Genomic DNA, 25829 nt, shown 5'->3' on the forward strand with positions numbered 1-25829 from the left:
GTTGAGCCTTTTTTCATTCAGTGTCATCAACAGAAAGAGAAAAAGGCCGGAAGAGACGATAATGCCGATAATTGAAATGACGTCGATAGTTTTAATTTATCGTACGATTAATCGATTTATCGTTTATCGCGACAGGCCTAATCTTGTTTATGCAACAAAGTTTTGTTTTAAAAATACTATAGATGTGAAGTTTGTCAAAATTTGTTTACTTTTTCTCAGTTCGGTTACGCTGCTCTTGGCAGTTGGTGGTTACCATAGCAACCAGTAACTGACAGCTGCTCCCCCTTTTTCTCTGTTGCCGTTGGTAACTGAGGTATGTATTAGAATCAGCTCTGTGTTTTCTTTACAAATATTATATTTTAGACTAATTTAATTATATACAATGTTTCATGAGGAATTTTGCTATGTTTAATTTTAAAACTGCTAACTGTTGTTAACTGTTATTAACTACTCACTGGGAGTTTTTGCTTTGTAGTTTGTTTAGGGTTATTTATTGTATTTTATTTAATGTATAGAGGCAGAAGCTGCTGAACTGATGTTAATCACAAACTTTACTTCCTGTTTTTGTTAAAATAAATACTGTGAACCTGATTGTGTCTGTCGTGAAGTCAACCTAGTGGAGCTGAGACGAGGGATTACACTTTACATATATAAAGCTCTAGGAAGATTAGGATAATCTCTGAAATTCCAAGCAAAGCTTTTGTATTTATTTGCAGAAAATGAGAAATGGTCAAAATAAAAGACGTAGAGCTTTCAGACCTCAAATAAAGCAAAGAAAAGTTCATATTTGTTTAGAAACAACAACACTAATGTTTTAACTCAGGTAGAGTTCAGAAAACAATATTTGGTGGAATAACCAGGTTTCAATAGAGTTCAGTGCAGTGGTCTACTAATTTTTTACAGATATATATATATTATATATGTGTGTGTGTGTGTGTGTGTGTGTGTGCGCGCGGGTGTGTATTTATATACTTTTAACAGTTTTTGATCTTTGTGTAAACCTATATTTCTTGCTGCTGCTACATCTTAATTTCCCCTAACTGTGGGACCACAAAATGATTTTTTTTTCTAAAAAAACAAACAAAATTACTATAAACTGACTATATGACTACGGATATTTATGTTCAGCTACTCTTGAAGTCAACAGCTATTAGACAGGTGAGCATCCAGCTTTACTAGAAGCCTTTTCTCTTTAATTATTGATGAGGTTGTGAGTGGTCCACTTTCTCTCATTTCTCTTCCTCCCTTTACTTCCTGCCTGTTATTTCAGCTGGAGACGTGGAGACGAACCTCGGACTGGATGCTGCTCCCTCCGCCTCCGCCAATATGGTTTTATGTATTATTAAACACTGCATGCGGTCTCCTCCAGAAACCCGTGTTATTGCTGTGGAGGTCTGGGAGGTGTGCTGTTTAGTACTTCGCGGTGGAGGGCCAGCGGCTGCAATCCCACATTTATCATCCGTGAGGAGAACAGTCACCTCAGTCACTTCTCAAAAACCGCAGACGTCCATTGTGATTCATACTTCTGCAGCCGATGAATACCTACAGCCCTGAAAGGTTGATGTAGCTTAAAGAGCAAAAAGTTTAAGATCAAACCTTCACATGGACTGAATTAACTAATTGTGCTCTTTAAACGTACACATTTATTGGATTTGCTAAATAAAACTAAATAGAAGAAGGAGAGAGCCTGAAGTGTCCGTTTTCATCAAGCAGACTTCAGATCTTGAACTGACGAATCGAAGCGTTTTATCTGAGATCTGCCTGACAGCGGATCGTTTTTGTTATTACAGATGGACTCGTGCCTGGACTCACCAATATTACATTTCACGGGGCTAAACTGTGTGCCAAATCCAACCTCATCACAGGGAAATTCACGTCTCCTGCAGGAAAGGGCTGGTTTGTGTTACAGAGGACAACATTCAAACCAAAGCTAAACATTTAAAGGGGACCTACTATGCAAAATGTACATTTTGCATGTTTTTATACTTCCATTTTGGATCTCAACTGCTTCTAAAAAACAACCCAAGCTTTTAAAGTCATCACATCTGGGTCATCTAGGTTTTGGCAATAAGTTCATGTTTCTTGGTGTCAGGAAAATAAGCCATTTGAAAAACCTCCAGATTGTTAAATCTCATTCAAGACGAGCTGCGCCGTTACCTAGCAACCCCAGCGGAACTCCCCCGTCACCTAGCAACCAAAGCGGAGCAGCAGCTACTTTGGATTTAAAGTGACAAAAGGCCCAAAAAAGCTGAAAGAACTGACCATACTTAAAGCTCATTATCTAAGAATGATTTTGTGCAAAAAAAAAAATGCAACTAAAATGTTTTGTATCAACCATAAGTCAAGTGAAGTTTGTTTGTATAGCACATTTCAGCAATTTAAAGAGCTTCATATCACAAAAACACAAAAATAAAAACATCATACAGTCATCAATTAAGAAACCAGTAACAAACATTATATTTTGTCAATCATCAAAATCACCAAAACACATATTATGTTTATCAGTGTTCCAGTGAGCCGTTTTGCAGTTTTCTTGACGTTTATTCCAGATTTGTGATACATAGAAGCTGAATAGATCCATCCTAACCTGTAACAGGTGACCTTTATAAACTCGGTGAAAACCTCAAGCCCTGAAGCAGAAATGAAAAGCACATCTTACCTTGCATTGTTGTGCTTGTCGGCTCTGGGAAGAGCGGAAGAAGCAGGAGATAGATGAGGTAGACGAGGGACAGGACATTGTACCTGAAGAGGCAAGCTGCAGAACAGAGCAAGACAAACGCAGAAAATTAGATCAGAATAAAGAAAAGTTGGCTGTGGTAATAAAACAACAGGACCTTTGAGTGGACCACTCCAAACACACACAAGGCTATTCATCTCATCACAAGAAAAATGACAAGAAGCCACAAAATTCAGGACCTCGTTTGCTGTTGAAGCTAAATTGTCTCCAATTAGTTCCTGGATGTCAGGAGATTTCCTGGAGCTGTATTTGCACCTTTCTCATCTCTAAAAAATTTGGTTTGTATAACATGAATATTTTTAATTTAAAGGAATCTGACACAATTCAATTAACCAGCAAAATTTTAATTATCGTCAACACAACAAACCCTGTCCATGTTTTTACTCTGCACAGATACTGCATGTTTGTGTGGATATATTTGAAGTCGATATTCTTTCTTTTGCACATTAACATTCTGTAAAAGTGTTTCTTTGAACAATATTTGCACTAGTTTTATGTCTTTATTGTTGTTGACTTTATTTGAACTTTCCAGTGCTGTATTGAAGCCTTGTCCCCTCTTCTAAAACAAATAAATTATCTTAGATTTTTTCGTAATCACCCTATTTGACAAAGTTACCCTTTTACATATTATTTCCTTCCACTATGAAAACGTTCAGAAAAATCTCTCCAGAATAGTAATTTTACATGGTATCATTGTCATATTTAAATATTTCTGACTTCATATTTACTAAATATGTACTAAAATATAATAAAGTGGCAAGAACTGAGATTTGGTTGGATATTTTTCAGTAAATTAAAGTTTAAGCAGGCATAAATAGATTATACAACAATATAACCACATGGAAACAGTCAATGTTAATGTTTAGATATTTTAAATAAAACTGCATATATTTGTCAAAAAGAACTTATGAATTACTTTATTGTTGTTTTGGTGTTTCGACAGCCGAATGCCCCAGTTGCACCTGAATGCAGCACGCATTTTGGAGCACAAAATGTTGTCAAAACAGGAAGAATAAAAACATGTTGCTAAAACCAGGAGAGTTTAAAAACTGGAACATTACTAGATCAACTCAAAAAAGTATTTGTGTGTAGAAACGTTTAGCATACATCCAAAATGAGGGTTTGAGTTGGAAATATCAAGAGAGCCCAGCCCAATAAAAGCAATAAATGTATCATATAAACTCAACAAAACTGATTGGCAAAACTGAGGCAGCTGTTCGTTTTCAATAAAAAAAGAAATTGTGGTATCAATAAAAGACTCAAATTGACCTAATTATTGTTTGATCCGTCATTGCCTGAGCCTTTGGCCCCATCTGGACCGATTATTCTCCCAGAAGGAAAACAAAAACAAGCCAACCACAATCAGCAACTCATCTAAAGCCTTGCATTTATGTTTATGCAGGAGAAAAAACTGCATTCATGAGTTTAAAAATCAACAAAAGAAGCACAGGATTATGTTTTACAGATGTGTAACCATGAGTTATTTTATGAAATGGCTTCCACAAGGCAAATATTTAATAGCAGGGGTGAATTTAAGAGCGTGTGGTTGAGTTTCAGGCAGGATGAGGAACAATTGAGTGACAATTTAACTGGATTCATGGATATATGAATATCTGTTAACACAGATCAGGTGTGATCATGATTTTAACACCTAGATAAAATTAACACATTTGTGAGGTTGAATGTAAAACTCTGTAGGAGAAAAACAAAATTGTCAAGATAAAGGTTTAATATTTACTAAATGGAATAAAATACACATTTGTAACTTAGATATAAATTGTTGTGCATATCAATGTATCAAACATTTGTGACCAAAGAGTCATGGAAGGAGAACATGTCAAAACATGTTTGAAAAAGAAGAAATTTGCAAATAAAAAGGGTCAAAAACTTGAAAAGCTAATAAAAACTTTTAAATTTAAAATCAACCTTCAGTTCAACAAACTCAGATTTTACAGTTTTACATTTATTTGCTCACTCATTTTCTACACCGGATCAATGTGGTAGTGGGTTGTAAAAGGTCTAAACAGTGAAAGGACAAAACACCCACGAACACACACACACACACACACACACACACCTACAGGAATTAAAAACCACCAATTAAGGCTTAACAAGGCGTTTTGTATGCAGGAGTACCCGGAAAAGCAAAAGATTTAGACCAATTACCCATTTCCATTAAAAAATATGAATACTTTGTTTTTTATCGACACATTTTTCAAAAAGTGGAATTGTTGGGTTTTTTAACTCGCACAGTGGTACTCAGTGCTGCAAATATAAAACTGTCCCTAAGGTAAATCAGAAAAGATGATATTTCAATTAGGGAGTAATTTCATCCATAATACAGTTTGCAGCAGAAAAACAAAAGAAATTTATTACCAATTATATTATATAACAGCTAAACATTCTGGATTGTAAAATAATTGGATATTGGCTAAAAAAGGAAAAGAAATTATATTTCTTTAAGTAATTACATGTCATCTTTGTTTGATCAGTTTGTGGAGGCAAAACATAAAATCACCCTGCACTTTGTATTTCTATAATAAGAAAGTGCTTTCAGATTTTAATGTGCATTGGACCTAGAAGTTTGACAGAAACAGAGCCACTGAGATGGAAAGGATTATTACAATCAATATGAAGGGTGGCGGAACGAGTCAGCTGAGTCTACAATTTGGAGCAAAACAAAACGGGAAGCATCCTGGCGGACTAAGAAAGACGTCAAAGTGTTAGAATAAAAACACTCAGAGCAATGTTTGAGGAAAATAATAATAAAAAGGCACAACAACAATGATGAATGGGCAGAAACAGGAGCCAAAATGTAAGAAATAAACTGAAACAAATGTGATTTAGGTTCAGAAATACAAAAAACACCTACACAGAAAAAAATCAGGGCTGAAGTTGATTGAAAAGAAGCAGCCATATGTTTGGGACGACTGGATGAAAAAGGAAATGTGGTTTAAATATTTATTGGTCAAGGAGATGATCTAAGAAAGATTTTTTGGTTCCCCTCCCAATGAAACACAAGATTTCTGCAGAAGGAAAATAAATCCCTGACGATTAAAGCTACACGTCAGGTAAGCTAGGTGGAGTCTGCCCACTGCAGCCAGTTTAAGTCAATTATTTTTATTTATGTAGCTTGAGGTCATAACAAATGTCATCCTTAAGAAATAAACTGAAACTATGATGTGATTTATTGCAGACTTGTTTGCATAACTCAACTTGTGCAGGTGTTTAATTTCCAAAGCAAACACAAGCAATTGCTTCAAGGAGGCGTGGATTTTACCCAGTCATTAAGGTTTTCTCTTACTCCGCTGTTATTGCTAAAACTACAAGCAGTCTACGATTCCAAAACGATGCAGAAAATCAACGACACCATTCACAACTTCTCCTTCTACTCGCCGACTGAAATTCTACCTGATGCAATCCAAGTAAATGGGAGAAATCCCAGAGAGCGGAGATGAGAATCGAACGAAATTGTGTAGCAAGGCAATGGCCAAGGATTCATTTTGCAATATCAGTTTTTTAAAGATCAATTTGTGGGGCAAAAGTACCTTTAATTCACTATTTTGTTCTTTTTTTCTACAGCTAAGAGTAAAGTTACCCTCAAGTTGAGAGCATTCAGGTGGCAAGCAGAGTGCCACGTCTGATTGAGAAACAGCTTAGATATACTCAAGTGTACTTGAATGAAATCTGGTTATTTTTGTCAAAATTAATCAAATGCTTACATTTTCCTCAACCAAACTGAAATTCTCTCAAGGTCCAAGATTTACACTGCAAAAACACAAAATCCTACAAAGTAACTCTGGTTTAGTTTCTAGAAGAAAAATCCTAGCACAGTTGGAAAAAGACTAACTTGCAAGTAGCTTTTCAGCAAGACATAGGAGCTTGTTTTAGATTAATAAATACTTAACATTGATTTTAAAAGGTACTAGATCCACTGGCAGATAATTTCACTTATAGCGAGGGAAAATGTCTTGTTATAGCGAAATAATCTGCCAGTGGATCTAGTACTTTTACATCAATATTAAGAAATGATTTATTTAAAACAGGCTCATTTATCTTGCTGAAAAGCTACTTGTACATTATTTTAAATGTGCTAAGATCTTTCTACTAGAAACTAAACCAAAATTCCTTGGTAAGATTTTGTGTTTTTACAATGCAGATCCTTTCCTGGATCTTGCAGATCATTTTTTCTTCAACTCAAAGGCGACTTTCTGTAGAGGTTGCTTCCACAGAATTCAAAATGTACTTTCTGAAACACACAGGTCACTTAATCTTAAGGATTACATTCATAAGATGGGAAAATTGTTTTGTTACAAGTGAAATAGTACTTTTCACTTCAATATTAATTAATTACTGACTTAAAACAAGCTCCTTTATCTTTACTTTTAAGTTAGTTTTGTCTTATTTCAAGTGTACTAAAATATCTGCACTAGAAACTACACCAAAAATACTTGGTAAGATTTTGTGTTTTTGCAGTGCAACATTTTTAATTCCGAGTTTATACCTGAAAATTCTTATTAATTCCCATAAAATCCCATTTTTGAATCAAACGCTTAGTGAGGCAATACCAGAAGATTATTTCCTCTCCAAGCGATTCGATTAATAGCTACATAAAACAGTGTGACGATTAAATGGTTTACGGTGTCGCCACGCTGCGCTGACTTCTAAAACAAAAACAAATCATGCATGAAAGCAAATGTTGCATGTTGGCTCTGGATTAAATTAGGACCCCTGCACATTATACTGTACAAACAGAGGCATAAAGGACGTCTTTTAGTCTCTGTGATGAAAGTTAAAACACCTTAGAGCAAACATGGCTTCTAAAACGCATTAATTGATGTATTGATCCTCAATCCACCTCATTTCCTGAGTCCAGCTCCCATCAGTGCTGACTGCAGGTTTTTACCGGTTAAACAGCTCACATCTCCTCACTGAGTGTCAATTAACACTTGCAGAATCTACCACACCACAAACGGAGTGTTTTTTTCTTCTCCCTGAATGACTCAAGCTGCGCACTGGCACAAAGTCATGGTTTCAATTACAGGTTAAACCTCAAAACAAGCAGAACATCTGGCATAAACAGCGACAAGCCTTTGAAAATTTTTTAGGTCAGGCGGTGAGGAAGGCAGCACACAGCGACTCTGTGTAGCATGTGGACAGTCAGTCTGACCTCCTGAAATTCGTCTTTGCCGTTATATCAACAAGTTCGGAGTTTACAACCAAGTCGGCCGCACGAGTTATCGTCGAAGTCGAGCCGAACTACTGAAAAATTACACTTAAACGCTGAAAATGGTGCTTTTATTTATCTTTGCGCAGTCAATGGAGCCATTCATTGACATTTGACTTGGCTCCGGCTTTTCCCTTGGTGCCGAAGTAAGTGCACCTCCTGCTTTTCTCCACGCTCAGATACAAGCCGAAGGAAAACTAACAAAAGTTTGATAAATGGCAGGAGGAGGAGTGCAATGTTTTTGCAAGTCGCAAACATCTGCAGATTATCTCCGAGATTGGTTTCAGTTGCGCAAGACGGCATGATATGCCAAACAGAGAAACCACTTAATGATTATTGTATATCAGATTCCTTTTGTATCTTTTTTACTGGCAGGAAGTCGAGATTTTCTAGCTGGAATGCTGGAGGAGGGAGTGAGAAACTTTTTTCTTTTGTCCAACAGCCTTCTGTCCTCCACCCTGCACGTTTTTAATAAATGTGGTATTAAACACAACGTCATCGCTGCCCATCTGCTTATAGTTACAAATCTAGAGATGTTTGCATCCATTCTGTTTATTGTTTCTGATGGTAGGGCTGTATTTAAAGGCCTTGCAGACACTTGACCGCAGCCTTCCTGACCATTTGGCCGTTCGCGCTATGACTCAACATCTGAGGATTTTTACACCGAGTATGAAAATAAACTATCGTTTCTTTCAGACATCAGATTACAGTAAAAAAGAAAAATTCCCATTCAATTCTGAATGTTGTTTTCTGGAGTTGAAGCTATTCTTACTGAAACACAAAACCTAAACACATAAAAATTCAAAGTAGAGTTGCATTTAGAGTCGGGATCAAGTGTTGTTAGGAGAAGAAGCCTAAATACATGAAAAAAGACAACATAAGGTTGGAAGATAAGGCGACCCGGTGCCAGTGCAAACTGGGTACGGGGATAACGCAGGAATCTACAAGTAATAAAGAGCATTCCACACCAAATGTTTCATCTGCACATAAGATCTGACAGTGACTTTCTTTAAAGTTAAGTTCAAAGAGTTTGGTCCAATTCAAAACCAGAATTTCTTTTGTAATGTACACAGTAAAAGACTGAAGAAAAAGAAACAAAAGAAGAAAAACATCTAACATTTGGTGTCAAGAAAGAAAAAGATGACAAGAGGAAGAAAGCAATGAATGAGATAAGAAAGGGAGGTAGGACACAAGGAAAGAAGAAAGTAAATAAAGAAAGGCATGTGGAGGAGAGGTGGATAAGTCAAGTACAAGACAGGAAGGGAAAGGAGGAAGAAAGGAATCAAGGAGGTAATAAAGGTACGGCTGGACAATAAATCAATATCAATATATATCACAACAGAAAGATGATCAATATAAAGTAATAATACAGATGATAGAATATTAATCCATATATTCACAGAATTCTGATCCAGACCCGCATTGCATTCTGGGGGAATTAACCGACTCACTCTTCGGTTGCCTAGCAACGACTTGTTGAGTAACTGCCAGCAGCAGCAGTTTACGTTTTAGCCACTGTGCCTCGTAACTTCTTAAAAAATAAAAAAACAACGGCGTGGAGTGAAAACTGTTTGGCAGTATTTCACATATCTAAATAAAAAAACTAATCAAAAATGATCAATATCGACTGATTTGGACCTACTTTATTGGCATTCAATTGTACACTGAATGTGCGTTATTGAGAAAAATTTCAATGCAAGGCTCCAATGATAAGAAGAAAATAAATAAGTGTTAATAAAAAACATCAATACAAATATGTAAAATAAAATAAAAAATGAATGTTAGTTTAGTAGTCTTATGGCAATAACCTAATTATTGTTAGGAACTAATATGAAACGCAATAAGTTTTTCAGCCATATTGTTCAGCCCTAAATGAAGGTGACACACAAGGAGGTAAGGAAGGACAGAAAGAAGAAAAGTAGGTCAAACAGATGTGAATAAAGTCTGGAAATAATAAAATATTTTCACACTTTTGTTTTTGTTTTTCCACAATAATCCAGACCTGGAAAATACTGGAACCAAATTTTGGACTTTTCCAGACTTTCTCGGACATTTCCATACAGCTTATTACATCAAAATATAAATCATTTGGAAAACCCTACTATTTACAAAGTTCAAAATTTACAGTAAGCAATAAAATATCACATGATGAAAACCTAATCTGTGCCTTGCTGGAAAAACAATAACGATTAAATTAATTCTGTGTGACTGCTGTAATTAAAGATGTTTCAGAAGACTAAAATACAAACTTCTTCTTCTCAAGCATCTTTTCTTCTGTTTAATGAATCCCACTTCATCTCTATCACTGCTTTCTATATCCGTTTTGTAGTTTTCTCCTGAACGTTTGAAGACACGTTCCAGCCTCAGATGAGACGTTTGGGAAAGCGAACGCTCACAATTACGCTTTGCACTCCCGAACTCTGCCGGTAAACACATAAACAGCGGCCTGTTTGATCAGGAAAACTGTAATTGTGAGACAGAGTGTGTGTGTGTGTGTGTGTGTGTGCGTGTGCTGGCCGAGGCGATTGTGTACACAACAGCGGCGCAGTTTCAATAGAGGTGCTGTCAGACAGCCGACACGAAACACCGACTCTGTAACGTCAGCAGACAGCTCAGTCACTAGCGGCTGAAAAGCAGCAGTTTGCAACATGCGCTGCACACATCAACGTATACAGAGACGGTAATGAAGGTGTCTGAAGCCACATAACAGCTGCTGGAGTTTTCTTTTGTTTATTTATGTAGCACAGAAAGGAGAATAAATCATTTTTACAACATAGTTCATTTTTACAACATAGTTCATTTAAGCTCTCGCTGAGAGCTTAAATGATTAATTGTGATTAATCGATTTTTGAAATAATTGTTCGCTAATTTAGTAATCGATTAACTGCTACAGACTCAAAAAAAGCTTAAAAAAAACAACAACAACATATTCAGAGCAGTAAGTAGCCCAAAACGTTGTTTTACCCTAAACTCCACAAATGCCATAGATTTACCTTAACCTGTTTCAAACATGCAAAAGGAATGCTATGTTATTGAATTTTAGGCAATAAAATGATTATTTTCTTTGTGAAAAAAATAGTTCTGATGCATTTCTAATCATGTATTAAAAGGTTTGAGTAATTAAATGAAAAATCTGTAGAATGTGTCAATTTTTTATCCGATTAAATCGATTAATCGTCAGGATAGTTGACTGAAACATTGATTACTAAAATAATCGTCAGTTGCAGCCTCAGTCAGGTTTCTTTGTAAACTTGAAATAAGACAAAACTAACTTACAAGTAACTTTTCAGGAAGGTATAGCAGCTAATTTTAAGCCAATAATTCCTTAATATTGATGAAAAAGTAACAGTTCCACTGGCCGATTATTTCACTTATAATGTGGGAAAAATGTTTTGTTATAAGTACTAGTACTTTTTCTAACTATTATTAAGGAGTTATTGGCTTATACAAAGTTTCTTGCGAGTTAGTTTTATTTCAAGTGTACCATGATACTTGCACTATAAACTTCACCAAAAATAATTGGTAAGGTTTTGTGTTTGCAAAAGCTTTCATTTCAATCTTAATCTGCTTCGTCAGATTAGGAAGAAGCGCTTCCTTTTTTAGCTCTTTCATGACATTTCCATCATCCTGTCAGTGGCCGGCTCACAGCTGCAGAGCATGACAAGAGCTCATTGGCACTTTGAAGAAGAAAAAAACATAAAATATTAAAGGTATGTTTACGATAAAGGGGAAAGGCAATTCTTCTCTCCCTAACAACCGCATTATTAATTCATACTGTTAAAACGACTTTCCACGAATTAATGGAGACAACGCATGGACCCACAATTGCTTTTGGAAATAAAGGGCACGTCAGCCTGTCAAACGATGCATTACGTTTCCACTGAGTGGGCCTTATCTATAGAAAGCATGCTGTTAGCTTTAAAAGTGCCCCGGCGGCGGTGCACAGACTCCGCGCTGGAACCTCACTGGCAGTTCGGCGCTAATCATTCTTCACTTGTGGCCTACCGCAGGATTACAGCAGTAAGTAAACTGCATTTAAGTTTACTCAAAAGCTACCGTACCAACTGCTTGGCACCCGCAGAAAACGTGTAATATTTATTTTTACTGCAGTAGCAGAATCACGGATTTAACATTTAAAACGTTAAATTCAAGCCCATTTGTGAACCACTGATATTGCCAAGCCTGTCACAATAACCAATTAGTCAATTAGTCCCTTAATAAATGAAAGCAATATTGATCATTTCCATTCTGAAGGTCATCATAATCCATTTTAATTTATGGTTTCAATAGTAATTGCTTATTATTTCCACTGTATTTATTGATTTTGGTTGTTTTATTTTCAATATTTAAAATGTCTTCCAGTTTCAGTGTTAAATGTTCTTTACAAATTTAGAGTTTATTGGTATTTGAAAGAGTGAACTTGTGTTATTTTGCTTGAAAATGGTCTCAAAACAACAATATTATTGTTAATCGCAAAAATTTGGGGGGCAATTTACAGTCCAGCAAAATTTGTTTTCATGACAAGTCTAGTTTTAACTACTATGGCAATGTCAGTGTCAAATTTATTTACATCAAAGTTGATATAAAACACGTTGCACCGAAATGCTGCACCGAAACAACGATAAAAGTGATTGCATCAGAAGACATTAAATCTATTAAACAAACATTAAAAATTAAAAAATGTGTCATAATTTCATGACTTTCCGAAAACCTTTCCAGTTCAAAAAATTGACGCTATTCAATTTCTTGAATTTTCTGTCATTCAAAATCAAGAGAATTATGGACAATCCTGAGAAACCTCTTTATGAAACGGCTTTACAGCAACACTGTTTTCAGCTAGAGGCTTCTACAGAGCCGCTGTAATACAGACTGCTACTGGAGATCCTTCCTGCCAGCAGCCATCTGAATATGAGTTACAGCAACATTTAGTTTCCCTTTGAGGTTAATGGGGAATTTTAAACCTGTCCAAGTCTGGTTTCGGTTCACAACTGGGCACATTATGATAAGAAAATGTATAATTTGACGTTTTATCATTGCAGGCTGTGGTTAAGTTAGGGGTAAAATTAGGGTTAGGCATCCGGGTTGCTTTTCAGTTTTTCTCAGTCGCTCTGGTGCATTTCTCAAAACAACTTGTTCAATCTCCAAAACACACAGCTGAGAATGGTGCCAAAAGTTAATAATGTTCATAAATGTTCAAAAAACATTTTGTCAAATCATGTCCTTCATGTCCGCCTCAGTCCCATCCGAACACTTCATGGTCATCTTCTAAACAGGGCAACGAAATAAGGGTTTTAATCAGTCAATATCAATAATTATTGATTAGGTTTTTTTTGCTTTAAATATCTGAAATGTTGCCAAATTAGTGACGTGACCTTGACTCAGTTTTCACTCCATGCTGTTGTTTTTTATTTTTAAGCTACAGTGGAGAATCTTTAAACTGCTGCTGTGTCAGTTACTCTACATGGAGTTGCTAGGTAACCAAAGAGTGAGAGGGTTGCTAGGTAACCAAAGAGTGAGCGAGTCAGTAGATGTAACCAACCTTGCTTAGCTAGCCGTGAAAGGTTGAGCAGCTAAAGCTTTTCCTCTGCCTACATCTCCCAGAGTGCTGTGCGGTTCTGGATTGGAGTTCAGTGATATTATTGAATATTCTATCAGATGTATTAACTATGATATTCATCACTATCACCATATATATCGTTACTGATTTATTGCCCAACTGGTCCTCTGAATGGCTGTTTAAGCCGTTTTTATTTAGCTTTTTAGCGTCCAAATTCATTACCAGACATTTTTGTACAGACGTCTTTTCACCTTTCATTTATTAACCACATGCTCACTTTTAGACAAAAGATTAAGGTCTTTACATCTTTTTACAAGCACAAACCTGGCAACCTTCCAGGAGTTTTACACATCGTTAGAAACAATTTTGTTGCCTCTGTATAAACTTTAAATCCTTGTTTGAACAACTACAAGCCCAGGAAAATAAAAAAGCAACCAGAGTGAATCATCGTCCACGTCTGCATAGCAAAAGAGTGAATCAGGCAGAAAGATTCAATAGCAGCAAGAGTAACAAACTTATTAGATAATGAAGCAGACTCCTGTACAGTAAACCAGGGGAATGTGAAACAGCAGTGAAAACACTGTCAGTGTCTTGTAAATGTTAATTAATAACAGAAACACTGTCAGCTGCTTAAATACTAACAACAGCAAAGAGAAGCTAACCAACAAAACCACTTTGACAAATTACAGAAATCCCTTTGGCTTTTAGAACAGCAGAATAAGTCAGCAGCATCTGACAGTCGTCATTAATTTTGTGCAAAACCTATTGCGACAAAACAATGTAGTGAGATTTTAGCCTTAAATGAGGCGGTTCTAGCTGAGTTCTGTAGGATTGTGCAACCATCTACGCTCAGATGCGTTTTTCTTTCTTTCTCTTTCTTCCAGGTGAAGGTTGAAGTGAGCGTCTGCATGCGAGAGCCGCTGGTTTTTGTGGCTGCGCAGTCTGTTTTGGCGGGGGGTGATTATGAGAGATGACCCTCCAGCATCCTGAGGTCAAACTGAAAGAACACTCTTAAAAACTGAACTTACTGCACTCATATATCCGCAGAGACCCGCGGTGATGCCTCACAGAGCGAGAACAGATGCAACTGAGATGCTAAATTTATGAGCAAATTGGTGATATTTCATGTACTCAGCAACTAAGAAGCCCGTTTTGTAAGGAAAACCCAGTGGACTGTGTTTACCGAACACCAGCAGCAGCGTTCTGGATCAGTTTAGGCCGACCTGTGAAGACACTGTTGCTGTAATTGATGCAACTGAAGATAAACTCATGGATGAGTTTCTCTAGATCTGGCTGAGACATTAGTCCTCTAATCCTGGAGATGTTCTTCAGGTGATAGAAGGCCGACTTTGCAACCGTCTTTATGTGACTCTGAAGGGTCAGGTCAGATCACTAGTTTCAAGCTGTAATAACTGAAGCTGCTTATTCTTGATCGTTCCTCTTCTAAAATAATAACTTTGGTTTTGTTTCTGTTCAGCTGGAGAAAGTTTTGGCACATCCACACATTTATCTGTCCTAAGAATCTGTTCAGTGCTTGGATGGGTTCAGACACCTGGTGACATCGTAATTAAAGTAAATAAATCACTTTAAAATATTTGGATGTACAAAATAAACAGATTTGGTCCAGGAGTCTTGTTTTAACGTTAGCTTTATGTATTTTTTATGATTTTCTTGAAACTTTCATTGGTAAAACCCACAGAGGCTCCCATAAGACCACAGCAAAACACTGAACCAGTCTCTGAACCGAGTGAGAAAACTGTAAAATACCAACTGCTGTTGGTTTAACAGCAGTTTCTTTAAAGGTTTCATAACCAGCATTGCCAGAGCCATTTTACTGGGACCAACCGCCCAGGGATATATTTTCAGTGGCCCTGTAAAGTTTCTGATCAAATTTCAACAAATTGTTGCGACTTAAACAATAAAGTGCCTAGAAATCTGCTATAAAAAATTCCAGACAAGTTTAACTGCTCAGAAAATAAATAGACTACAGATTATATGTTACTGTGAAGGTAGCTTTGTTTGAAAATGCAACATTTAGGAAAAGCTGCAAACTGGGACGTCATCAGCCCAATAAACTTTCTATTTCAACTTTAAGTGAGAATTTGGTTTCAGAGGAAGATCCTGTTGCACTCAGTGCAACAACTCACTTAGACTTGAAGCCAGTGATTTAACACACAAATTTCTTAGAAAAGCCGCAGTATTTCTCTTTTACTCCCAAGCTTTTTTCTGCTTTACACAGTGGCGTCTCCAGGAGGAGGGCATGGGGGGGCCATGGCCCCGTCTGGAAAAATGTTGGGCACCACAGAAAAACAAAAAATAAATAAATTCATAAAATTAACATGAAAACATTATTTATAAATGTCTTTAAATACATTTCTATTTCAATTCTATAAATGTATGTATTCAATTATTCAGTTTTACATCTTGTTTGAAGACATAGATGCATGTCTTCAATATTTAATTTTTATTTATTTATTTATTTATTTGCCATCTGCCCCTGAAATTGTTAGCAGCTTAGTCTGGACACCCATATGAAATTTTCACTGCTTTTCCACCAGTCGACCATATTTATGCATTAGAATAACTTTCATAACAAAGCACGGCTGCTATGAAAGCACAATATAAGTAGTGGCAGCATCTTGAGTCCATTCATATTTCTAATGACATCGGACCATTTACTCAGTTACATTCACCTGAGGAGTATTTTTTATTACGGTGTACTTTTTACTTTGACTTGATTGACTTTATTATAAAGTATTTCTACTCTTAGTTTAGTAACATTTCTGGATTTTCTTCCCACTGAATGAAGAACAAACATGTTTTAACCAAAAACTCACCAGACTCAGACACACAGCTGCAGTTTTGGTTAAAGTTTCATAAGTTTTTTTATTGAAAGAAACTGATTTGGAAAATTTTCTTTTGACTGATTTTGTTATTTTCTGTTACTTATATGAATTATTAGGATTTTCATCCTTAAAATACCTCTTAATTTCACATTAGAGATAAATTTTAAACATTAAATGATTGATTATTTGATCAGTTACTTTTTACCAAATCCGGTTGTTTTTTTTTTCTTAATTGAGTATTTTTTGGATGGCTTCTTTTTGGCTTCTGTTTGAGTAAAAGCCCGTTATTCAAACAGAGTAACAGGCTTTTAGAGTTGGCATTGTTAAAGCAGTGCCACTCTAACTTGAGTACAACTTTTGGGTACTCCAGCCGCCTCTGGTGATGCAATAGAGGTTAAACTCACCGGCTGCGAGACAAATGGGCAGCAGCAGCCTAAAGATCAGTCCGCACACCATCTGAGAGGCCATGGCTCCGGGCGGCCCAGGTCCAGGTAAAACAAGCCGGAGTTCGTCCCTCTGTGCTCAGGCTCTCTCTTCTCGCATCCCAGTCCGGTGCGCTCTCTCAGATCCCGGCTGGCTCCTGCGGGCGGCCACATCGGCTCTCCGCTGCTGCAGACACCTGGACTCCGGCCATTCCACAGGCGGGGAACGAGCGCACTCACCGTGGGTCGCCACAGCAGGGGGTGTCGCCCCTTACCGAGGCCAGCATGGTAGTTTTTCAGAAGCGGAGATGCGCTGAGGTCATGGTGGCGGATTCAGGTGCGCAGACGAGCTGCGCTGCAACGGCGCGCCAAACAACCGGAGAGAGGAGCCAACAAGTCCGCAAGTCCAATTAACCTACTTTAGAACCGCAAAAAAAAACTTCAGCTAGACCCCGCAGAAACTACTAACCAGCGTTGTTTTCACTCCCCGGTTCTGGGTGGCTGGGATGAGACGCAGAGACAGCGGGTAAGTCCACGTTTGTGTCTGGAGTCCTCCCCCCTCCTCACTTACACAAATTTGACTTTCTGACTTCTGCTGTTGACTCTGTTGTCCAACAAGAGGATACAGGACGAGCCAGAGAGGGACAGCCACGTCAGCCAATCAGAAGTGAGCGCCTGGACGTATGCCCCGCCCCCTGAGATAATTGGACCCAAGAGGTGGGACCAGAACATGAGCAAAAAACGAAATAAGAAAAATAAAGGCAACAGCAGAGAAACAACAACGTGATCTATGGTTTATAACTTTATTATGCTTTTATATGGTTATACCAGTTTTGTAATTCAATGAACATCAAATGAGAACGTTCACTTTATGAGATGTTGATTATAATTAAATTTTACATGTTTTTAAAGAGAAACGGCGACGTCTACTGGTGGGAAACCAAATTTCACAAAGCAGGACAGAGAATCAAATAGAATCGAATAGAATAGAAAACAAGACAATAGAAAACGAGAGAATAGAATAGAATAAAGGAATGATCCTTTATTGTCTCATAATGGGGAAATTTCTGCACAATCACAGCAAAAAACACAGAGAAAGATGGAATATTTCAACATAAATATGTAGATATAACCGAATTATCCAAGTTTTTAATTTACCAAATGTACAAAGTGTTGACTTATAATTAACTGTTAAGTAATTAAGTTATCTAATTTATAAAAATTGTTGACTTATAATCAACATAGTACGTTTAGTCAGCATGAACATGTGTATTTGTTTTATTGATATTGTGATATTGTGTAATGTTTTAATGTTGTTTTGAACAGACGGTTGTTGAAAATGAGAGTTTTTTCTCAACCAACTTGCCTGGTTAAATAAAATAAAAGTGTCTTTAGCATTAAAAGACAGACTATTGGCATATAGGGATTGGATTTTTTTCCCACATTATTGTCACATTAAACCACAAACTTTAAAAAAAAACATATTTCACAAATAAAATAAAAAAAAGTGTGTAATAAATAAGTATTCAGTTCCCTTTATTCTGATACCTCATGAAACTAAATGCCTCCAGAAGTCAAATATTGGGTTAATAGAGACAATATTTGTGTTATTATAAAATAAATGCAGCTGTTCTGAAATTTGTTAGAGAACATTATTAAACAAACAGCATCATTGAGATCGGCCCGGTTTAAAGTTGTGGAGATGTTTAAAGTGGAGTTTGGTTGAAAAACAATATCCCAAGCTTTGGACGTCTGACAGGTCAGAGTTCAATCCACCACCTGACCCGCCAGGATACGGCCGTCTACATAAACAAACAGCCGGGGAAGGAGAATATTAATCAGAGAAGAAGTCAAGTCAAGTTTACTTGTGTATCACATGTCAGCAACAAGCCAACTCAAAGGGCTTTAAACGATAAAAACATAATTACCATCATCAAAAAGAGTAATCAACATCAAATATGGGAGCGAAGACTTGAATTAATCCATTTCCAGGTTATTAAGCAACTCTTCAGCCTTGACTAAAAGGAACTCAGTGTTTTGGCAGATTTTCAGTTTTCTGGAAGTTTGTTCTAGATTAGGAGGATAAGAACTGAATGCTGCTGCTTCTCCATGTTTGGTTCTGGCTCTGGGGATGCAGACCAATACCAGAACCAGGAGACCTGAGAGGTTCTAGAAGGTTTATACAACACCAGTAGATCTTTAATGTATTGTGGTTTCAGTGATTTATAAACTAACAGCAGCATTTTAAACTCTATTCTCTGAGCTACAGGGAGCCAGAGAAGCACCTTAGAACTGGCTGATGAGCTCTATCTACCTGGTTTTAGTCAGAACACCAGCAGCAGCGTTCTGGATCAGCGTAGGCTGACCTGTGAAGACTGTGCTGCTGTAATCAATGTTATCAAATCTGGTTATAAGTGAAATAATCTGCCAATAGAACTAGTACCTTTTCATAAATAGTAAGGAATTATTTACTTAAAACAAGCTCCCCTATCTTCCTGAAAAGTTACTTATAAGTTAGTTTTGTCTTATTTCAAGTTTACTAAAATATTTGCAATAGAAACACGACCAAAAACACTTGGTTAAAGTTGGTGTTTTTGCAGTGAACTGTACCACAGAGTATAAACACAAGGAGTCTGAAAACGTTTTCAGAGAACTGTAAGTCTGACTCAGTTGAATCAGTCAAAAACACACCCAGTTCATGGCCTGGTGACAGACACGTTTCATAAGTTAAACTGCTCTAATCTTCCTTTGTTCTCGTCTTTTTTATGGCCACTAATTCACTCAGTAAACTGGAAGAATATAAGCTAAACTGCATCACTGTGATGCAAGTTATGACCTGCAGAGGAGGATGTGTGTTGTGGTGAATGCAGATGTTTCCTTTCACAACGCAGAAAATAATTTACCTGCTTTTTCCTCTCTCACAGGGCTGCCCTCCCCCTACAGGGTGTTTTATGTCCAGTTCTGGAGTTCCCTTCAAAAATATAACAACATCACAACCTTCTGAGGTTCCCTTAGCTGGCTCAGACTATCATTTGGTACATGAGTAAATCAATGCTATTAAGTCTCTCCACATTGCCTTTACATCTACAAGGAGGGGAAAAACTTCATCAGGCAAACCCTTGCTTATTTAATGTAATTGTCAAGACATAAAGAGATGAAAAAAAATCCCTAAACCTTATTTACAACGGCGTATTAGAGCTAAGGTATGTAGGAAGAAATGAGGAGCAAATTTCTGCCAAAAAAATCTAAATTCTAAGAATAATCTAAGAAATTTCACAGAAAAAACTCTGAAATTTCTGAGCTTCAAATGTCAAATTTTCTGGAAAAAACTCAGAAAACAAAATCTGAAAAGTCTGAAAAGTTTAAATTTGCTAGAGGAAAACTCAGAAACAATTAGATTACGCTTAGAAATTTTCTAGCAAAAATTTGGACATTCCTGAATTTCCAAAGTTGATTTTTTTTTAATTTTGAGATTCAGAAAATTTCCAAGTCAAAAAATGTTTAACTTTTGAAATTCAGAAATTTCCATGTATCTTTATAGAACATTTCTGAGATTAATCTAAAAACTTTTTTTTTTTAGCAAATTTTTTACTTCAAATTCAGAAATTTTCTGAAAAATTTCAGATCTCATGTAAACATTTCTGAATTTTTCTCTCACAAAAACTCAGAAATTTTCTGGATAAATTTGTCCCTATTTTATCCAGAAAAGTTCTGAAATCAATCTCAAATCTTCTGAATATTTTGGTGGAAATTTACTATTTTCTTTCCATCTACACTGGTCATAGTACGCCATCAACTTGATTCGAAAATAAATTTTTAAAAAAAAGGTAAAAATCTAAAGAAAAGCCTTGAAAAATGATCAGAAAAAAAACTATTTTAAAAGATCACAAAGTTTGCTTGGAGAAAGAGATTTTTTAAAGATCTACTTATGGATTTCGAGCTTTTTGTGATCAGTATCGAGCCACAGAAGCTGCAGCGCACGACCTTCAAACATCCTGAGTCAGCTGGAGCAGGAAAAGGAAAAGATGGTCGTTTTCCTGTCTAAACTTTTCATCCCATTGCTCACATCCTCTAACTGTGTTCAGAAAGGCGTTTTCCCTGCGGACCCGGCCGCTGTCACCAGGAAAAACCCTCATCAGGACAGAAACGTTTCAGCAAAGGATGCCGCTTCCCGCTGTGGATGTGTTTCCTGTCGTCGGCAACATGTCTTGTTACATGTCACAGTGAGATTAAGTAGTAAACATGTAAAAATATCTAAACTCGTGATGTTTTTCTTCTAGGTTTGCGTTATAAATAAACTCCAACATTAAAAATGTAATTAAAGTTGTCTTAAAGAGCTCCAGTGTATTGAGAAAGTTTGTGCTGACTCATTCGGTGTTTACTGGAGATTATTTTTAGACAAACTTTCCTCTTCATTTCAAACTTCTTCTGACAGTGAAGTATTTTATTTGTCTATTTGATTCTTGCAAATTATTTTGATCAAGAAAATCAATTCACACTAAAAAACAAAGAATACATAAGTTTTCAGCGTTTGCTTAATTCTTTTTCTATCTGTGCACATGAGGAAGAAGTAAGCGATTAAATGGTTACACTGATTCCTCTGAGAAGGAAGTTGTTTTTCTCTGCAGTGCAGGAGCAGAGGAGAAGGGAGTAACCCAAAACGATCCCGGCGAACCTCCCTGCGCTTCTGAAAAAGGAAACTCACAGCAGCAAAGGTCCAACTCGTGATGTGATGAATCACCACAGCGATGATTCGCTTTACAGAAATAAGAAAAGTAAACAGTTAAAAACCTCTGGACTGAAGTTGCACTTTTCCCCGGCGATCCAGACCAGCTGGACTTTTTCTTTTTCTTTTTTTTTTTTTTAAGGTCAATGTGGGAGCAGTTGGAGCCGGAGGCGATCAATAACGCTGCCCCAAAACATGCCAGCCGGCGATTGGCTGGAGCTGTTTGAAGTCCAGATCTTAAGTAACATCTTGTCTTTCATTCATTATTCATCCAATCCTTGAGAGGGAACGTATCGACAAAACCTCCAGGTCAGATGGAGCCCCGGGTCAGGCTGCTCCAGAACCACCTGTAGCTTAATTTAGGAAATATCATAAAAACAACCAGATTAATGACCCAGTTGAAATGGTTCCTGTGACATTTCTCTCACAAACTTTACTGAATCATATTTTTATGGAGGGTTTTGTTCTGTGCTTTAGGTTGTTTTTCATGTTGTAAAACATTTTCAGGTGATTTGGCTTGAAAATGAAACCCCAACCTCGTAACTGTAAAACGTTACTTTCAGAGTAAAACTGAATCACTTGTATTTGTGCTGTCTGACCTTTGACATGTCAAAACAAGAAGTGACGTAATAGTTTCATTTTCTGAGACTCAAGGTTTTCTGTGAGCCAATCATCAAAATTGTTTGTAGTGAGACTATATAATATATCAGCTTCACTTTCTGACATAAAATATTGAGCTCTTTCATGATATTTTGATTTTTGAGATGCATTTGCACTGTTCCAACTGAAAACCAGGAATTTACCAATATATTCACCTTGTGGTAAATAATCTACCATAAAATTTTAAAGCCCTTCATGTTTAGCTGACAGGATGTATATACTGTAAATGCTGATTTAATTTTCCAACTACAGAACCTCAGAAACCTGACGTTCCACTTAAAACATCCTTTTTTAGTGAAGTTACATAATATTCTAATTTTCAAAGACATTTAATTTTATCTTTTCATTATCTGTAAGCTATAATCATCAAAATTACTAAAATTATAGACTTGAATTATTTAGTGAGTAGTGAGTCTCTGTAAAGTAAAAGTTTCACTTTCAGAAATGAAATGTTTAACTTTTTTATAATATTTAAATTTTTTTAGACGTATTTGTGCTGGTCTAACTCTGCATAACCAGTATAATTACCCAGAAGTAAATACATTTTAAAGCAAATGAGCATATCTTCCAGTTTAAAACCTCCTTTCTTATTTACAGTTACATAATACTCCAATTTTTATATTTTCTGTAAGCCATAATCAGCAAAATTACTAGAAATATAGTCTGGAAATATTCCACTACCTGTGTAGAGTCTATTTAATATTTAAGTTTCACTTTCTTAAATAATTGACAAAAATATTGTCCTTTTTAAAGATGTATTTGCACTCATAAAATTGTAAATAAATCTGGTTTTGTCTGAGTGATTTCTGCATGTGGGTCAATAAATGATAATCAGAATTTAATTTATTTTCCATAATAACTCAGCTGTACGGTTGCTCCCTTTGTTTGTGTCTCTCAGCTGTTTAATTCTTCCAAATTGTTGCGGCGTAATGCTTCCCCTGAAACGATGGCTGACGTGTGTTCATCCTTTTATCGCCTCTTCAGAAAGCAGGAAGAAGCTCATGCGGATGTCGGTTTGATCAAAAACGACTTGCATGTTGACGGATTGCTTGTAACGCCGCATTACGTTCTTAAAATATTTACAGCCCCACCGGCTGACCGTCTTTCCTGCATAATTGAGAATCGTTTCTGCTTTTGAAGAAGCACCAAAGCAACGATGGAGTGCAGCTTTTAACGGCGTCCGCAGGTCAAAGTTTGATGGGGTTTAACTGCACTTCTCAGGACAGAACAGCCTCAAAGAAAACACGATACGTGGTTGGAGGTGGTTTCAGCTTAAGATTTGAGTGAAATGTCTCAGGAGTTCAGTTCAGTGCAGGTTTAAAAGTAGGGAAGTAAATAATCTGAGGTCATCGACTCCTTCTGGGAACATTCAGCCGCCCTCTTCTCAGTTACACATCTGTCAGACTTTTCTGATGCTCAGAGTTATTGTTCAGTGATTTTTCTTTTGTGAATGACTGTTTATGTTTCTATAAAGTTGATAAAACCTTGGCCGCCCTCAGAAAGCTCCTTTTATTCCCTCAAATACACATCTTACGTCTTGGAGATTCTTGTATGGAGGGAGAATAACTAAATGAAGGAGGAAAAATTAAATGTATGGGGAAATAAAATTGTTTATCAATAAATGTATTTGGGAATAACTATGTATATGTTTAAATTATTTATTTCCACATTGATGTATTTTCATTTTTGACATATCAGTCCTCCATACAACATCTCACTGCTCCAGGAATAAAATTTTGCTCTGTTGTGAATAATTTATGTTTATGATTTTATGAAGTCAATAAAACCTCTGCTTCCCTCAGAGAGCTCTTTTTATTCTAATGAGCATCAGGGCATCTTGTGTGGAAGACTGATCCTGTCAAAATTGACAAGAAATAAATAAGGGAGGAATAATTAAATGTATGAGAAAATAAAATTGTTTATAAATATATATTTTTTGAAATAAGTATATGTTTTAATTATTTATTTCCATATTCATTTATTTTTTACTTTTGACATATCAGTCCTCCATACGAACATCTCACTGCTTCAATAATAAAAGTTTTCTCTGTTATGAATGACCTCAGTCTCTCTCAGAAAGCTCTTTTCATCCTCTTAAGTGCAAAGCCTACCTCTTGAGCTTCTTATATGGAGGACTAATCCTTCCAAAACTGACAATAAATCATGGAAGAATAATTAAATGTATGAGGAAAGAAAGTTTTTAAATACACATATTTTTAAAAATGGCTATTTTAATAGTTATTTACTAATGTTTATTTGTTTAATTGTCAGTGTTGGCAAGATCAGTGCTCCGTATAGCACTGCTTCACTAATGAAAGTCGAGTCATTCACACTCAGAATAATCCCCTTTATTCTTTTGAAGGCTTGTTTTTGTTGCATTAAGATTCTTTTTTAAAATGTGTAATTCAGGTACAATATGCATATTTTGCTGTGGATTATGAAGGACTGGTCAAATACAAATAAGAATATTTCTGAAAAAGTAAAACAGGAACTAAACAAAAGGAAACACAGAACAGATAAATATGTAGATTTCCAAACAGAAATGACTCAAAATAGTAAAAGCAACAAATAAAATCTAGAATAAACTTTGCTTCACATCAAATAAGTGAATTTTAAACCAACTTTTTGCTCTCACCATCTATTTTTGGAGCTCAATTTGCTTTAAGTAGTTTCTCTTTTCTCTCCCTCTCCAGGCTTTATTCGGGGGCTAACGCAGATCTAATCTTCAGTCATTTAAATCACAAGCATTTTTGCTTTCCTGGATGCAGAAATGTTCAGGCTCCTCTAGTGATGTGATAACACTGCTAAGTGCTGATTATTTTCTATAATAACACACCCAGTCCTTTATGTTGCATTAAGCATAATGCGATTTTAACAGGCGGTCATTTAAAGGATTCATGCTGAGCATGCAAACCTTCTGCTCTCTATCACTTATTTCCTTTGAGCATTGAAATAATTGTGGACCTAAAAAAGAAGAATGATTAAACAAGTACCACATTGTGTATTTATTTTATTTTTTTATTAAAACCTGATCATGTTTGTTTGCCTTTAATCCTCTTTGAGGATTCATAAATATCATATTTTTCTTTATTTTGCGGGCAGCAAGCCTCCAGTCTTTCAAATGTGGAAAGTCTCTTTTTTCTGAGAGACATTAGCAGGTATTGATACTGTAATCATTTTTATTTGACTTGAAAATTGTCTCTTTGGCTCCACCTGTCGGCCGTTCTGTGTCTGCAGCCCAAATAGAGAATACGTCAATCTGTCAAGTATTCTTCGTGCTTGGAGAACAAAAACAGTTAGACGTTAGAAATTAATAAGAAAAATAGGCTTTTGAAAAGTAAAAATAATTAATATTGTACAGGTATTGCTAAAATATATTTTTATTAAAATACAGTAATGCATAATCTTAAAATAAGACATTTTCTTAAAATGTAGTCACTACTTGTTTTTAAATGTTGCCAATATGTCATTTGACTAGAAATTATTATAGACTATAAAATAGTATGCAAAATATTTGTTAGGTTTTTAGTATTTAATGCTGTCCTGAATATTTTACAGGTTAATGCCACCTTTCATCATTTTATTTTCTTATTGCTATTCTATTTCTTAATTATATATTAGGTATAGTGTTTATAAAAGCCCATCGAGGGACAA

At 36.2% G+C, this 25829-nt stretch overlaps 1 protein-coding gene across 4 annotated transcripts in view; it reads right to left on the reverse strand.

The window, feature by feature from the left end:
* The window catches only part of piezo2b (piezo-type mechanosensitive ion channel component 2b), a 126538-nt gene extending 109145 nt beyond the window's left edge, over positions 1-17393 (reverse strand). For 2 of the 4 annotated variants that reach the window (XM_028020831.1, XM_028020829.1), the window contains exons 1-2: positions 16772-16835; positions 2660-2755 (exon numbers count right to left, since the gene is read on the reverse strand). In XM_028020831.1, coding sequence (XP_027876632.1) covers positions 2660-2755; positions 16772-16835 — 160 coding nt within the window. Of the gene's footprint in view, positions 1-2659; positions 2756-16771 lie in introns of all 4 variants that reach the window. The other 2 variants (XM_028020830.1, XM_028020832.1) reach the window with 1 other exon arrangement.
* Between the last annotated feature and the right edge of the window lie 8436 nt (positions 17394-25829).

Source organism: Xiphophorus couchianus, chromosome 6 (genome assembly GCF_001444195.1).
Source record: "Xiphophorus couchianus chromosome 6, X_couchianus-1.0, whole genome shotgun sequence".
Classification (NCBI taxonomy): domain Eukaryota; kingdom Metazoa; phylum Chordata; class Actinopteri; order Cyprinodontiformes; family Poeciliidae; genus Xiphophorus; species Xiphophorus couchianus.